The following is a 17,559-nucleotide window of genomic DNA, read 5'->3' as shown; positions in this document are numbered from 1 at the left end:
TGCATTGATGTCTCTATATGATGGTGTAATGTTCTGGTATCACATTACAGTTCACTGGTTGACAGTTTATGTATGACTTAATCGTTCAACAACAGGAAACAAGGTCTGTTTTGTCTTCCCAGCATGCCATAGCAGGACCTGTTGACAGATGTCACCGCCGTGAGATGGAGTACCCTACAATCCAAAACAATGGATGATGTGTAGAAATTATAACCTGATAGATTGTTGCTCATTTTTATATAACATTACATTTGATCGTATACAATAAGAATTGTATACATTCATTTCTCCTATGTTATATCCTTGGTGGTCTATAACATTAGATGCCCTACCTCTCCATCATAATCTGAACTTTATTGCATTTAATTATTCGTTTAGAAAATTTTATTTAATTGTATAGCAAAAACTTTGGATGGTTGTCATTTCTTATTTTCTTTGAGTTTTTTCATTGCTCATGAAAAGAAATGATTTACCGGTATTGCTTTTCAAAGTGAATTTATTGAAATTTTGTCATCTTTGTTGCAAGTTATAATTGTTGAAGTTTCAGGTTCTGACTCCTTGTCAATGTACTGTGGTATATAATTGTTGAAGTTTCTGGTTCTGACTTCTTGTCAATGCACTGTGGTATATAATTGTTGAAGTTTCTGGTTCTGACTCCTTGTCAATGTACTGTGGTATATAATTGTTGAAGTTTCTGGTTCTGACTCCTTGTCAATGCACTGTGGTATATAATTGTTGAAGTTTCTGGTTCTGACTCCTTGTCAATGCACTGTGGTATATAATTGTTGAAGTTTCAGGTTCTGACTCCTTGTCAATGCACTGTGGTATATAATTGTTGAAGTTTCTGGTTCTGACTCCTTGTCAATGTACTGTGGTATATAATTGTTGAAGTTTCTGGTTCTGACTCCTTGTCAATGCACTGTGGTATATAATTGTTGAAGTTTCTGGTTCTGACTCCTTGTCAATGTACTGTGGTATATAATTGTTGAAGTTTCTGGTTCTAACTTGTCAAGATACTATGGTTGATAACCAGATGTATACTGTATACTTCTGTATATAATGGAATTAAATCTTATAATGCACAGCAAAGTCCTGAGATTTTGCATTGATCTCCAATAAACTACGATGCTTTAATTTCCCTCCATCTAAATGTTTTATAGTTGACTTTTACACAAAAGGTTCTTGACGAAATATTATTTTTGTCTCACATTCTTTGCATGGGTAAGCTCATCCCCTTTTCATCAGTTCACAATACATAAGGCTTACATATCTCATTTTAAAAATTATATTTTAATACAAAGTCATATAATATTATTGTACAAATTTCACTTTGAAGAGTTCTAATAATCAATTACTTCTACAATTTAAAATACAGTGTGGCTTCGTTTTGTAATGATTAAAACAGATTTGCCGATTTTAATTTAATTATAAGTGTGATAATAGTTTTTCTGCACATGATGTTGTGACGGCTTTACATTGACAATTGTATGAAATGTTTACACAAAAACTGTCTTTTTGTAGATTTTGATGATAGATATATTTTAAGTCTAAATTGTCATAGATTTTATCAGAGTAATATATAGAACTATGTAGGTTGTTTTTGCCCCATACTTTTTGACAAGGTATTTAAAATCAGGAGAACCATTTTTATACCAGGTTATCAATTTGATAAGGAAAGGATTTCATTTTATATGTAATTTTCATGTAAAATATGGGGCAAATGTTTTTAAGAATTGTAAAAGGTGTCATATACATTTTTTATTTTACCATAATTTCAGCAATTATTTCAATGTTATTTTTTACTTTGAAAAATGCCAAATTTACTCCTTTTTTTTTAATGTCCATATTTTGTTTATATAAATTAATTACTGAGTTTGCACAAATGCAGATGACATTGACCAGAAATGGCCTTTTCGTTTCATGTAACAAGCTCCTAAAACATCAGACAATTGTATATCAGGTGTTTCTTTCCCCATACCATGATATGATATGTAAATGTAGAACAAGAAAATGATTATTTTCATGTGTGAAGGCTTCTTAGTTCTTTGTTTCTAGTTACACTTTCAAGTACAAGTCCTTGGCATCTTGAACTATTTTAAAAGTTAAAAGTTACAATGATAGTAAATGCAAGGCCTTTTCATAAGTTACACAAGTATACATTTGCCTTGCATGTTCAACACGGAAACAGATATTTGAATGAATTGGTATTGCATGTTATAACATTGCATGTTGTGAGGAAGTCGGCTCACAAATTATGTGTTGCTTGACACATAAAATACTACATCCAAACAACAAAGATAAGGTTAATCTATTTCTCTTAATCAAATTAGTAAATGAACAATATCTCACAATGTTTTACTGGCTCTTAATCAAATCTAGTAGAATCAAATATATTTTTATGTTCGCCAAAACATTTGTCGATTTTTGCCGTGCGATTGATGTCGTTCGGAATGCCGATATGAAGTTACACCAATGGTTGATTGTACCTCATTGAATAAGATTGATAATTCTAAATTGGCATCAAATTCGACGTTAATGCTCCCAAATTCAATTACACTTCTGACATGGTCTTGTTTTCTATGGGCGATAAAATACTGTATTTGATCATTCCTCAACAGTTACATGGCCGAGGGCAATTTGACGGGTCTCAAATGAAATTACAGACTACTAGGTTTCTATTTAACAAGATCTCAATGATATTTTAAATTAGACTTTGATGGGACTGTATTTTGATGTGGTCTTGCGTCGGCCGAGAAGATGTGACACGAGGGAGAAATGATAACACTAAATTACTGATGCTCTTTTCTATGTATTGTAAATTTTACTATCTAATTAAAACTTAAACTAATGAATGCAGGCTCCATTTAATCAACACAACTTATTGATATCAGAATCTTTTATTTTCACCAAATTAAATTTAGGTGAAAAATATGTTATTTCGAAAAATTCTATACTATTATATAATTGTTTGCCTTGCTAGTACATTCTTATGTTAGGTTATATCTTATTTATGCTGGCCTAGCTGACTCTGAATTATAGGTTTACTATCTTTTTTGTTTTAGCTTGTAAGACAGACTGTCTGTTTACCTTCTTTCTGTAGATAGCATTTTTTACTTGAAACTCCATCATTTATTTAATATTGAATAGTATTAATATATATATATTCTATGTATTCAAGTCCATGTTGTTCTTAAAAAGCTGAGAAATGGAAATAACAGCCACAATAGTAAAAGTTTGATGATAAATATGTGAATGGCTACCATCTAGCCTTCATTAAATGGGCATTATCATCAGTGAATGTCATTATTTTCCTTTTGACCAACTACTTTTACAAGTGATTTTTAAGTTACAGTTACCTTTAAAGGTGCAGATGTTTCTAAGGTGTCACAGTCAGCCTCAACACTTTAACAAGTAAACTAAATCTTTATAACATTGATGCAATTGTTTGAATGGGATTGACACCCTGAGAAAGACAAATATCCCCAGGAGCACTGGGCACTTGAATTTGTTAATGAGTAAGAATAAACTATTTTGAATGTAGTTAACGGGTCCATGATGGAAGAACTCTTTCCTGAAGAAAGCTATTAATGTAAAATTAACTATTTGTTGATGAATTTGGATGATGATGTTGAGTTAGAAGATAACATTTAAAGAATAGTTAGATTTTCTTTGGTAAAATAATAGAATTGTGTTGTCAGTAGTCATTTCTAAAGTTTGTCCCAAGGGTTCAATGTATAATCCTAAGTTCAGCATCTTTTTAAACATCGAGATTCATAGAAATTTATAAATGTTCTCCAAGCGTCTAGTTAGCAGATGTGACAAGATTCCTGGTCTCTAGAGTGCTTTGAAGTGGCCCCCAAAATCGGAGTCAATAGTTTGAGAAACAAAATAATTTAGGGTTAATTTGTTGTATGACATTCTCTTTTATCTCTCAATAATGATAGATGATCCCTTTGGACAGTGGCTATTGTAACATAGCAGAACATTTGTGATTATACAAATAATGAACTTGCATGAGGACAATTTAAAGAAGATTTCGTCTCCCATTGAGATTATCAAATATTGTGAAATGTGCATCATCCTTGCCAATCAAAATAACAGTTTGAATGGTTCTTCCTGCTGTGTTGTATTACTTAAATGGCTGTGTTGGTAGTTGGTCATACTGTTACTAAGAATCAGTTTAATATCCGGAAGAATTAATTATCCACCAATTAAAATTACTTAAGATAGAATTTCCCATTTTTACTGATGTTATATTTTTAAGCTTTAGTTGCAGATGCTGTCTGTTTCAATAGTAACAAAGTGAAGTTTGACAGTTTTTTTTATGATTTTAAAACCATTAATTATGAAAAATATATTATTAGATATATTTTTCTCTTAAGTACATAAATTTGATAACATTCATATCTTTTAGATTTAGTCTCCATGAGTTATGAGTTATTTTATCGAAAAAAATGAAGAGATCTTTATCAAACATAATTTGCAAAGTATGCTAACTAACTAACTAACAGAAGGTAACACAGTTAACAATAAAATATGTTAACCTCCCCTGTGGCCTTCACAAATACAAACAAAATAATGATTATAAAAAATAATAATAACCACAATACACAAATCTATAAGCATACATATGATTATTATTCTAAAGTATATATATATATATAAATAAGATATTATGCAATATAATTTGTTACTATTTACTTGATGATTTAGTTGGTAGACATTACATTTTTTCTTAAAATTTTCAATGCTTTTTGACTGTTTTAGTTCTAATGGAAGGGAGTTATACAAGATTGTTCCAGTGTATTGAAATGTTTTTTGTTGTTGTTTTTTTTTGGATTTTTTTTTTTTATTTATTATTATATATTTTTTTTTCTCAAAATTTGAATTTGGTCTATTTATATAAAGATTACTTAATGTCGCTGATCTTAATGTGTATGTATTCATGGAAGGGCAATTTGGAGAAAAAAATCGGACAAATATTCGGGTGCTGAATCATTCATACATCTATATATCATGATCGCATTGAAGTTTTCATTCTGTTATATATATTCAACCATTCTAATTTTTTGAACATTAATCTTGATGGGGTATCAATATTTACATTTAAAATTATTCTTGCTGCTCTTTTTTTGTAATTTGTATAATTTATCTAAATGAGTTTTGGAGGCAGTACCCTATACATGCTAGTTGTTTTTACTTCAAAAAATGATTGAAGTGGCCAGTCCATTAAGGTAGCAGTGTCTACTTAATATTCACAAATTTGCAATCCAAATGAAATCTGTTTTAGGTAAGTAGGCAATGGTAGAAAATATGAATTGTAAGCCGAACATCTGATAATCTTTAAAAAGCCAACGTAAATATTCTGTGTGCTGTATTATCCATAATGAAGTAGTTATACAGATCGTTGTAGAGAAACTCTCTGACAGTTCTCAAGTGGTCTGTCACCCCTCTCAAGTTCTCTTTTGTTAAACAAATCCTTGCAATGTTGGTATAGCACTTGAGATTGAAGAGCTCTTTAGTGAAGGAGTCATTTATGGTCATATTGTTCAGAAATGTGTGAACATTTGGGACATTTGTTACAATGTTTTAATGTTCCTGCTCTCTAATTTGATGGAGGATAACAATTATTAGATATTACAATACATAATTATTGTATAACCATAACCATGCTTAACTTAGGATTTTTCTGTAAACATCATATACAGGAATGGTTTCTGATATTATATTTGGAGGTGGACCATCTCAGATTTGGGGAAGTACCTACTTACTGTTTATAGGGCAAAACCTTAACATCATTGAATAAAAAAGGGTCACCAGCAATGTTTTTGTAAATTAAAGGCTAAATAAATTGAATTTTTTACATTTTCCAACAAAGTGGAAATCAACTGTCATGTTTATCTGAACCAGTAAATGTATACTGCCCATAGTATTAATTTAATTTTCTATTTACAGTGTAAAAGCTCCATCCAAAGACCCTCCAAAGAGTAACCCCAGTAAACGTCATAGAGAAAGACTTAATTCTGAACTTGATCATTTAGCAAGTCTATTACCATTTGAACAAAGTGTGATATCCAAGTTAGATAAACTATCTATACTAAGACTAGCTGTCAGTTTTCTTAGGACTAAAGCTTATTTCCAAGGTAAGCGTATGAAGTCGTGTTATTGTTCTATATTACACATTGTTTATAGTTATGCTGCAATATTCATATGTTGTACAACAACTAAAGAAAAACAAATAGGGGTATTCTAATAATTTGTTTTTGAAGAGGGAAGCCCACTTTTGTTTTTTCTTTACATATCTGGCAAACAAAGTTTGTTTCTGATATTTCAGTTTATATTTGAGGGAATTGAAACTCTGAAGAAGGGTAGCAAATGTGTTTAGTTACTGGTATAACATATATTTTCACAGTTTACACAGTATTGTATACAATAGATACAGCAAGCTTCCATTACAAGTCTCTTTTATTTTTGCATTTTGTTTTTATCTTCTGGAAATGTTGAAAAGTAATCTACATGAATAAAGTTTTTTGATTTTACCATAAAGTGATAATTTCTAGACAAGTAACATTAATATTTACACAATAATTTTCCCAGTTTCCTTGACATGTGATGTCAGTGGATAACTTAAACAGCGAATTTCATCAAAAATGAAGTTAGACTTTATATGGTAGTGGCATAATAGTATAGACATTGATGCTTCATATAGTGTTTTATTGTACTCCCAAGGACGTGCAATAATACACTGGTGCAATATTTCCCAAGAACATGCAATAATACACTGGTGCAATATTTCCCAATTGAAATGCAATAAACTTGTAATACAGTACATATGTACCCTGATTCTCTGACTATGGCTGCTTTGAAATCATAAAAAAAAACATTACATTGAAATACTAAAATATGCCACTCATGATTGTATTAAGTTGACAATTCTGAATTTAAAAATAATGTCTCCAATTGTTAATGTAGATTTATGTAAAACACATTACTTTTCTGATTGGCAATAACTGTCAATAGTAGAAATGAGATGAAATTGGTTTGTAACTTCAGACAGCATGAAATTATTAGATTGACAAAATTTCAGAATTAACTAAAACTAATATCAGTAACAGACTTTAAAGATATTTTTTTTTCAAATTAAAACTTGAGTATTGTGAATGTTTATTATAAAATGTTGACTTCATAGAAAATGTAACCATCAAGGATGTTTGTACCATAATTTGTTGGTTTTTTTAGTTAATTAACAAAATTTGCTAAGTTATCAAAATTATTATTGAGTTAATAATACTATTATCTTGTTATAACTATAGAAATCTTACACCGCCATTAATCAGACTGTCAGCGGTATTATTACAGGATGACCACACATCTTCGCTATAGCTTGTCATGTGACCAGCTATAATTAATATGAACATTGCCTGACCACAGCACATATCCACAACAAACTCGACACCACAGAACACTTAATTCATCATATCAGTGATGCTGTTAAATACTGTCTAATTCAAGGGCAGATTTTCTGATTGTAGTTATTTCTTAGATTGTTTGCCATATTTTTACATGATCAAAGTCTGGCTTAGCTTTAGCTTGCTGCTGATCTTCATGGTTGGATTTTTATTATGATAAATGCTCACACTTACCTGGATCTGACTTCAGTTTTATCTTAGTTGATATGAATGGTAAACAAAAATTTAAAATGATAAAATATGAAAAACTAAAGAGCTGATATACTATGGTGACCAAAAAATGTCTGCAAGTTAGCAAAAAAAGGGATTCTGGTGAACTTTCTCAAATTTCCATGATATCATTATGTCATATCATAAAGTGAAAAGTTGGACCAAGATCCAGTTAGATCAAGCAAGTAGCTTTTTAACTAATTAGGGAATGAACTTGTGCTTCTTCAGGTTTCACCTGTCTCATATTAAAAGATTTGATACAAAACTCTTTTTGAGATGATGTGTACTTACTCCAGGGTCTACATTAATGTGTGAGCAAGTTTCTCACATCCTTGCTTAACAGGATTTAACCACTGTAGATAACGACACTTGTTGACAATGAGTTGATGATTTTTATAAACAATTGATTTGCACCAAATTTTCAGTAATAATAATGCGTAACTGATTGGACTGATTACACTGGGGTATACATTTACCTTTTTCTGTCATAATTACATTTGATTACATTGTCATAATCATCTATTTCACATAAAGCATAATTAGAATTTTGATTAAGTTATTATTTGAAACATGTTATATCAGTTATCAAAAAAAAAACAGACTGTCAAGTCTGGGGAAAAACAATCAGAACCAGCTATACCATATTAAATCTGTCCCCTTAGGTTATACCAAACCAAACAATTGTACTTTTATTGGTAGGGTAGAATTTGTAATTATTGTTTTCATTAAAAGTGATATGATATTTATGTCTGATTTTTAAATATTGATAAGGCTGTGTAATTTTGACATCTGTTAGACTTTAGAGTTTCTAGTCCTTAGAATAAAAATCAGTATAGCTCCAAATCAAAAGTTAAAAAAATCAATGTAATTTACTAGAACCATCTGTAAGCTTTTGGAATGTGGTCTGTTGAGGTTTTTTATGGTATATTTGTCTCCATTCCTCCATTTCTATCTGCTATGAGTATTTATTCATTCTTTGAACATCTTTGTATGGATCATGTTTTTCCACTTTCTGTGAGCAGCTAAAACTAACTCTTTGAGAGATGAACCAGAGGATTTGACTTCAAGTTCCCATGTAGACCCTCAAAACCTTCTACCTGTACAACATTAATTAGTTTTATTAGAAATTTTCTGCTACAAATGAACTGAGATGATGTTAACATAGGACTCGTATTCACATTTATTCAGGGGAAGTAATGACCTGATTGTGAATTACCGTTAAGTCAATTGACTCGATTAATCTCGTGAAATTGCAAACTTGATGTTTTGTTATTAAAACAGCACTGATTTAGTTATAGAATTTGTTTTAATGAAGTTTGGTGATCTTATCGTCAAAGGAAATAATCATATTTGAAGTTCTTATGAATAAATGCAAAACTATGGAATTTAACTTAAACAACACTGAAAAAAGTGTGGATTCCAGATTTATTAATTCAATTCAACTTTTCTTATTGATGGCTGAGGTTATTCTGTTCTGAATTGTCAAGATTAAGTCATTTATTGCAGTATGCCATTTAGCCTTGCTAAGTTTAAATCAAATTGAACTAGTTTAAGACCTCTTCGGTTCCTGCTCCAAGGTAACAGCTAGTATTATCATCCTCTTTACTGCTCCAAGGTAACAGCTAGTATAATCATCCTCCCTACAACTCCAAGGGAACAGCTAGTATTATCCTCCCTACTGCTCCATGAGAACAGCTAGTATAATCATCCTCTCTACTGCTCCAAGGTAACAGCTAGTATTATCATCCTCCCTACTGCTCCATAGGAACAGCTAGTATAATCATCCTCCGTACTGCTCCAAGGGAACAGCTAGTATAATCATCCTCCGTACTGCTCCATGAGAACAGCTAGTATAATCATCCTCCGTACTGCTCCATGAGAACAGCTAGTATAATCATCCTCCGTACTGCTTCAAGGGAACAGCTAGTATAATCATCCTCCGTACTGCTCCATGAGAACAGCTAGTATAATTATCCTTCGTACTGCTCCATAGGAACAGCTAGTATAATCATCCTCCGTACTGCTCCAAGGGAACAGCTAGTATAATCATCCTCCGTACTGCTCCAAGGGAACAGCTAGTATATTCATCCTCCGTACTGCTCCATAGGAACAGCTAGTATAATCATCCTCCGTACTGCTCCTTGAGAACAGCTAGTATAATCATCCTCCGTACTGCTCCATAGGAACAGCTAGTATAATCATCCTTCGTACTGCTCCATAGGAACAGCTAGTATAATCATCCTCCGTACTGCTCCAAGGGAACAGCTAGTATAATCATCCTCCGTACTGCTCCAAGGGAACAGCTAGTATATTCATCCTCCGTACTGCTCCATAGGAACAGCTAGTATAGTCATCCTCCGTACTGCTCCATGAGAACAGCTAATATAATCATCCTCCGTACTGCTCCATGAGAACAGCTAGTATAATCATCCTCCGTACTGCTCCATAGGAACAGCTAGTATATTCATCCTCCGTACTGCTCCATAGGAACAGCTAGTATAATTATCCTCCGTACTGCTCCATGAGAACAGCTAATATAATCATCCTCCGTACTGCTCCATGAGAACAGCTAATATAATCATCCTTCCTACTGCTCCAATGTAACAGCTAGTATTATCATCCTCTTTACTGTTTCATGGGAACAGCTAGTATAACCCTCCTGCTTTATTATTGATGATAATAGAGTATTATTTATGTAACAATACCAATCCATTATCACCTACCCATGTCTGGCCTTAATTGACTTACTATTGACTTCATTGACTCTATAATCAAGAGTTAACATGTAGATTTGGTAAACCATATTAGTACAAGTCATTTCATATTTTGTGTTTATATTTTGCCAGGCAATCAATTACATAACAATTACACTGTTGCATCCCAAATGAGGTCAAACATGGTTCAATGTTTTTATACCCCTGCTCCGAAGGAAAGAATATACTGATTTTTCTTGTCTGTCTGACTGTCTGTATGTCCTTAACATTTATTTTAGTAACAATTTGTGTATGTAACTACTTGATATTTTGACACAAGATATATATATAGGTGTACTATATATATATAGATGTGCTTTATATAGTTGTGCTAAATCAAAGTGTTTTATTTCAGGTAACAGTAGCTTCCTGTATGACAACTCAGTTTATAAGTTGATTTCTGTGAAAGTTCTATTGTTCATGGGGTACCAATTTTCGTGGCTTTGGTGGGTGAGTCAGACCATGAAATTTGGTTACCATTCCTGTGTATACTGAAAACCTCAAAACCATGAAATCAAGGATCCATGAACTTGTGCTTCTTTCTTAATCAACTAAAATTGGTATCCATAAGTTACTTTCACAGTATCTAGTTTGGTTTTGGTGCATCACAATTCGGAATTGGCTCACAGATTTATTTTTTATTTTTTTTTTTTGGGGGGGGGGGGGGGTAAGATAGATGGTATCTCACTGGTTTGACTGAAAGATTTTTTTAGTAATTGTTCTTCTTTCTGATAATCCTTATTTTATACATTAAATTCTCTATTAACTTAATTGAGAGCTGGTTCTGTAAATCATGTCATTTCTCTTTATATTTCCTCGTTTTTATCACTATTTTAACATTTCTGTTCCTAAAATCAAATGGAGGTAGAAATGTACATTGTGTTATAGTTGTGTGATCGATATTCTGCAAAACACTGACAATCCTAACTATTATTTGCATAAATACAATTTATTTAAATTGAGTTGGTTTTAATGAGGAAATCATCCTTGTCAAGTGAGGAGCACTTTATTTACTATTATACATCGATTTGTACTACAATATAATTATTGTTACAACTGTCAGTTCAAACACAGACTTCACAGGACTTCCGCAGTACAAAAAAAAAAAATCCCCACCAATAAAAAGAAATTAAAATGATTTTTGTATCATGGGTTTTTAATTGTGTTTTTGTTTGATAACATTACAATTTGTAGGTTTGGCATAGTTTTGTAATCTGATTTGGAAACTTTACTCTGTTGAAAAGAAAAACTGATTGGTAAATGATATTTCATTTTAAAAAAGAAAAGTCGGAAATGAATTATTTAGTAAATATTTGTTGATTTTATGATAATTTTCAGGTGTTACATAACTTTTGCTTGAGTTGGTCTCAGAAATTTGGTGATTACTAAATTGCTAGCATTGTTGTATTTTTGTCATGATTAATCATTTCTTTCTGCTGGTAGTATTTTCAAAGGCTGTAAATCCTTTAACAGCAAAATAGATGACAATGAGTTTCTATTGAAATTATGGGAATATGTTACTATAGGTACAAGATAAGAATTTTTAACTGAGCTAACATAATCCATTCAACTGAGAAAAAAACATGTCTAGCAGAAGGTGTTAAGGGTACATGCTCTTGACCTTGACCTTTACAATGACTCAATGTTTTAGTTCTTACAAAAGAACATGGTCTGTCTGTCTCAGAAAGGTATTAATGTTTGTAATCATTTATGGGCATGTTAACGATATCATTTTTTTTATTATATTAAGAACAATTTTTGAATATAAATTATTATTTTGATAAAATGTTTTCTCTCCAGTTGTTGACTTGTACTCAGCATGAGGACAATTTCCATTCATTACTGAAAACCTTAAAAATCAATTTTCTCAGGTAAAATAATGATGATAAAAGCTTTTATTACCCATAATTCCATAGGGTTTGCTAATTATGACGACTCTGATGTGATTCCAAAGTTACGGAAATTGTACAAAATATTTCTCTGTAAGCATCCGGCATACTGTCATATCACATTGATAACCTAAAAGATGCCATTATTCAAAAATGGCAGGGAACTTTGCAAGTGGGATAAAATTACACTAAGCGCTTGAATTAATTGTGTGTATTAACTTGTGCAGGACATTAAAAACTCCAAGTAACTCTCTCTTTCCATCATGTAGGCTATTCAAAATCAGAACAACTGTTAATTATTTCCGATGAATATTGAAAGTACGATGGTTGGGCTATTATTTGGGTGGTACCCAATATTCAGAGAGATGTGGGTTTGTTACGTCCTGATTATTATTTATATCTGTCTTCTAAAGACACTTCATATCCGACAGGAAGTAAATACCACTGTTAAGTTCTGAAGAAACATTGTCTAGGTTAAAGCTCCATATACTGGCTTAGTGTCTTAGTCAGATAAAGGGGAAGTATTGGATGGTTGAAATACAAATTATTATTAAAGTTTTTTGCTTTGTTATAATACTGGTCCTTAGCTTTAGGGTTATTCATATGCAGTTTCATGAAAAGGTTAAAGGTTATCAGTCTGCAAAATTAGTTGGAACACAGTTCTGAAAAAAATTAGTTCTGTATTACATAAAGTATGTACAATAACATTTCCTCATTGGTTTACTAGTTCAGCGACAGTTTTCTACCAACGTAGGTGTTGTCTTTGTCAATGTCTCCTTAAATCTTCCTTGAAGGAAACATTATACAGGTGATGGTGACATCATTGACAGATTTTGTTTCATGTTGTGTTTTTCTGTCATATTTAAACACAGTATACAGTAACATTCATGGTAAGGTTATGTTTCTCAGTTCTGTGTATTCTATAGTCAGATATCTGTATTTATAATCATAACTATTGTACAATACTAAAATTTTTTGAATTGTTAATATCTTATTGATAAGTTTATTGGGGTAATTTGGTTGTTTGAAATGGGTTGAACTTACAGAAAGTAGTTAGACCACAAAATATAGACCTCTAGATCAAAGTGCTTTCCCCTTTATTATAACTACAAAACAAAAATAATCCAGGAAATTTCAGAGTTTATTTTCTTTTTTAAACTTGAAATAGGCAGAGAGAAGAAATGATTTGATTTGTAAACCTTTTAGATTGAAGTCAAGTTTAAATGTACCTGTAAATGTAAGAGGTATTTTTTTCTAAGTTTTCATCAGATAGACCACACCAATGATATAGGGTGTGAGTCAATCATTTCAGTCTAGATCTCAATCACTATTGTTTATTCCATGGGTCAGTGTGTTTTTTAACAAAACTATCTATTAGAATTTAAAAAATTCAGACAATTTGTTGTCTCCAGAGATTGAAATGATTCACCATCAACAGAATGGTTTATCTTGGTTAGCAATGATTCACCATCAACAGAATGGTTTATCGTGGTTAGCAATGATTCTCCATCAACAGAATGGTTTATCTTGGTTAGCAATGATTCACCATCAACAGAATTGTTTATCTTGGTTAGCAATGTCACCATCAACAGAATGGTTTATCGTGGTTAGCAATGATTCACCATCAACAGAATGGTTTATCTTGGTTAGCAATGATTCACCATCAACAGAATGGTTTATCTTGGTTAGCCATGATTCATCAACAGAATGATTTATCTTGGTTAGCAATGATTCATCATCAACATAATGATTTATCTTGGTTAGCAATATCACCATCAACGTAATGGTTTATCTTGGTTAGCAATGATTCACCATCAACAGAATTGTTTATCTTGGTGGTCACTTTTTTGGTCAGTATCAGTTTATTTTAGAAGTTATTTTTGAAAGTCACAGTGAAATAAATTTCCATGTTACATTTTTGTAGTTCCACTGGATGGCAAGCCAAGAATCAGTAAACCTAATATTTTGGAAATTCATTATTATGAAGACCTAATACAATGTAGTAAAAAGTGCTTGACTAGAATAATCTTGATTAGCTCCTGAAGATACCCAATATACCCTGCAGTGTAACTTCAGAATAATATATGTTGAAGGAATAAAAATGTCCATTAATGAAATTTGCATATTTCACCTTGAGGCCAACTGCCAATGTATAGAAGTTCTGTTGAATGTTGATTGTGTTTAAATAATTAGGTTTAAAGTCTTTTATACTGCCAGGCTTACAGTAGTTAGAAGACATGAAAGAACGATTATTAACCGGCTCGACCAACCTCTCGATCCTAAACATCCTTTTTTGTCATCATTCAATATTAACTTGGATTAGAAACGGTTATATCCTTTATCAATTTACCGTTATAATTCCTAAATCGGATTGTTGCATTCAAGAGTCGGTGGAAAATACATTGAATGTTGTACATGAATTGCAGTATGACTTTAACATGTGTCGGTTCAATGTGATTAGTCTAAATTATACTTGTTACCTTTATAAAGAGACAGAAGTCAAGATTTACTTTTTCTAGGAAATGAAATATTTTTATTGGAAAAGAAATTAATTAGTAATAATCCTTGCCTGATTAACACATTGCTTCCTGAAGCAAATAAAAAAACAGATGGTGATTTTTATTTAATATAATTAAAACATTGTTGAATTTCTGTGTATTCCATAGAATTATTACCTTCCAGCTCTGTTTTCTGCTGTGATATTCTGAGTATATTTGTTTTAGTTTATTATTATATTGAAGTTACAGTTTTCATGAAATCTGTAATGAAGATTTAATGACCTTATGTCAACTTAATTTGTTGTTATTTTAGAATTAATATTTCTACACTTGATTTCAGATGTTTCTAAATTTTCTAAATACTTTCATTGGTTTGATCATTAAAGTTATATTAAATGTTCAGAATAGAAAAAAAAACATTTTCAATAAACAAGAATTTATCTAAGATCATAATGTGAGATGTATAGTTTTTGACTTGGCCATTTGTCCACCACACAGTTTGTCATTACAACTCCTCTGATACTTCTCAACTGAATTTCATGAAAGTTTGTAGATAGCAAGGACACCATATCTAGTTGTACTTGGATTTCCTATTTGGTGGGAGTTATACCCCTTTGAACTTGGAAATTTCCCAAAATACTCTGTTGAAGCTTATTGCCAGTCTCTTGAAACTATCGAAAAGTATTTACTGATGTTTTTTTACGCAGTACAGGGGCAAAATGCAAGAGTTTAATAAATTCCAAAAAGACTCCTGTGTTATTCATTGAGGCTTAACATTATAATGACAACTATCTAAAGAGTGGAGGAGAGCAAAACAAACATTTCTTATGACGTGGTAGAAAGTTTTCTGTCTGTATATCTGTATGTTTATTTTTGTAGGATTTCCTTCCATGTGGTGCTATGACACAAGGTTCAGTAGACCCAGTAACACCTATCACTTCGGCTACACGTCTTGTTCAAAATATTTTCTTGAAAATTAATAGTTTAAAAAAATATTGTTTTACTCTGAGTTTGTCTTGACTTTCATTGTCCCATGGTGATAGAATTTACTGCTTTATTTAATTCATATTTTGGCTGATTTGTTTTATGAAGAGAAATAAATGAAGATATTGTTCTGTTTGTCTGTAAACTGACAGATATTTTATATTCCATCAAGTTGGGAGAATTTAATTATCACTTAGTTTTAAGCATTGAAGCACTCTGACATTGTAGAGCTGTGTTTATTCCATTAAAGACAATGATGGCATTATGCAATGTAAAATATGCCAGACAAATAATTACAGGGTCTTATTTTGTATTGATATGCAATTAAGTATTTGTCATTATGAATATCAGGCAAATAAGATTTAATATAATATTGAGAATGATGAATTTTACCTAATTGACCTAGATGTTAGTTCTGTTTTAATTTCAGAAATATTTTTTTGGTTTTATGGTAGAAATTTAAACAAATCTAATTTTCTGCATTCTGTTAAGTGATTTTTTTATTCCATTATGAATATTTATTTTTTAGTATACTGCTTTATAAGTCCACACAAAGTGGGACCATTTAAAATTTACCCTACTCTTGTAGAAAAATTTTAAAATTTGCCTGAAATTTTCATAGACTTGTATCTATATGCTATTGATAACCATGATCAAAAGTTTTAGAGATTGCCAATCTCCATTTGCTGCCCATTTCTGTGGAAAACTTGTCTCAGTACATTAGGATAATTTGCTGCTAACGGAAATGTGAGACACAAAAAATGCCAAAAATCAAAATTATCCAGAAATCGGATGTGATTTATTGTCCAATGTAAATGAATTAGCGTATTGTTTCATTACCCTAGATTCTGATGTATATAGTAGGAAGAGGTCAGATGCTATATATGGTACAATTCAAAATTGATTGAAGCACTCAACACTTTCCCCTATTTGTAGTGTTAGTCTTTCAATTATGTAGTTAAACTACAAAAAATTGTACATGTGTTTTTATTTGGTTGTACAGGTATCAACAGTAGGTACTACATATAGTGTGTATTTGAATAAATGTAAAAAATTAGCAGTAATAATAATGAAGTAACAAGTGAAGCAGGGTTCCTCATTGTTTACTGGTTACCTGTACATAAATACTGTAGTGGGTAAAACTTTGGAGCAGCGTTCCTCACTATTTACTGGTTACCTGTACATTTATAAATCCTGTAGTGGGTAAAACTTTGAATTTGTAAAGAAATACATTGGGTATATCTAAGAGTACCATGAGAATACTAGGATAATGGTCTTATTTGTAAGTGAACATTTTTTATAAAGCAAATTTTTTAACACTGTGCTCAAACTTACAGAATTGTTTCTTTCTTAAGCAGTTTTAAGTTTTAAGTTTCAAAATGAACTCTGTAAATCTGATTTAACTAAGAATGGATCTGTTCCAAGAATCAGAGCTCCAAAAACCCAAATAAATGTTAAAAATACCGTAAGTAAAAATATGCTTTATATTTTTTCACAATAATTAAATACAGAGTGTACTTAATTCCTAGTACGACTGTTATCCATTTATTGCCATTTAATAAACTAAAAAATACATTAAGCTTTAAATCATTTACAAATGTTCTGTTGTATAATGTAGCCAAAGTCTGACATCTGAAAAATACTACTGTGTCAGTAATTACATATTAGTTAACTCTGATCTAACCATTAAAGTGAAAATGTTATAATACAAAATTAAGTGCCTGTCTCATGCAATATAGCCATTTTAACCTTATTT

General features: G+C 31.3%; 1 protein-coding gene across 2 annotated transcripts in view; it reads left to right on the top strand.

Moving 5' to 3' along the window:
• Window positions 1-17,559, top strand: part of LOC148615372 (uncharacterized) — a 53,418-nt gene that overhangs the window by 11,444 nt on the left and 24,415 nt on the right. Inside the window, exon 2 of one of the 2 annotated variants that reach the window (XM_088590285.1) lies at window positions 5,956-6,143. The exons of the other annotated variant lie outside the window; for it this stretch is intronic. Coding sequence (XP_088446411.1) covers window positions 5,956-6,143 — 188 coding nt within the window. The remainder of the gene's footprint in view (window positions 1-5,955; window positions 6,144-17,559) is intronic. 2 annotated transcript variants of the gene reach the window in all.

The sequence above is a fragment of the Perna viridis genome, chromosome 6 (assembly GCF_037379345.1).
Source record: "Perna viridis isolate PV_CMFRI_1.1 ecotype Kerala chromosome 6, ASM3737934v1, whole genome shotgun sequence".
NCBI lineage: Eukaryota > Metazoa > Mollusca > Bivalvia > Mytilida > Mytilidae > Perna > Perna viridis.
Note: the sequence above shows the minus strand (reverse complement) of the source record. Positions and strands in the feature narration are given on the sequence as shown.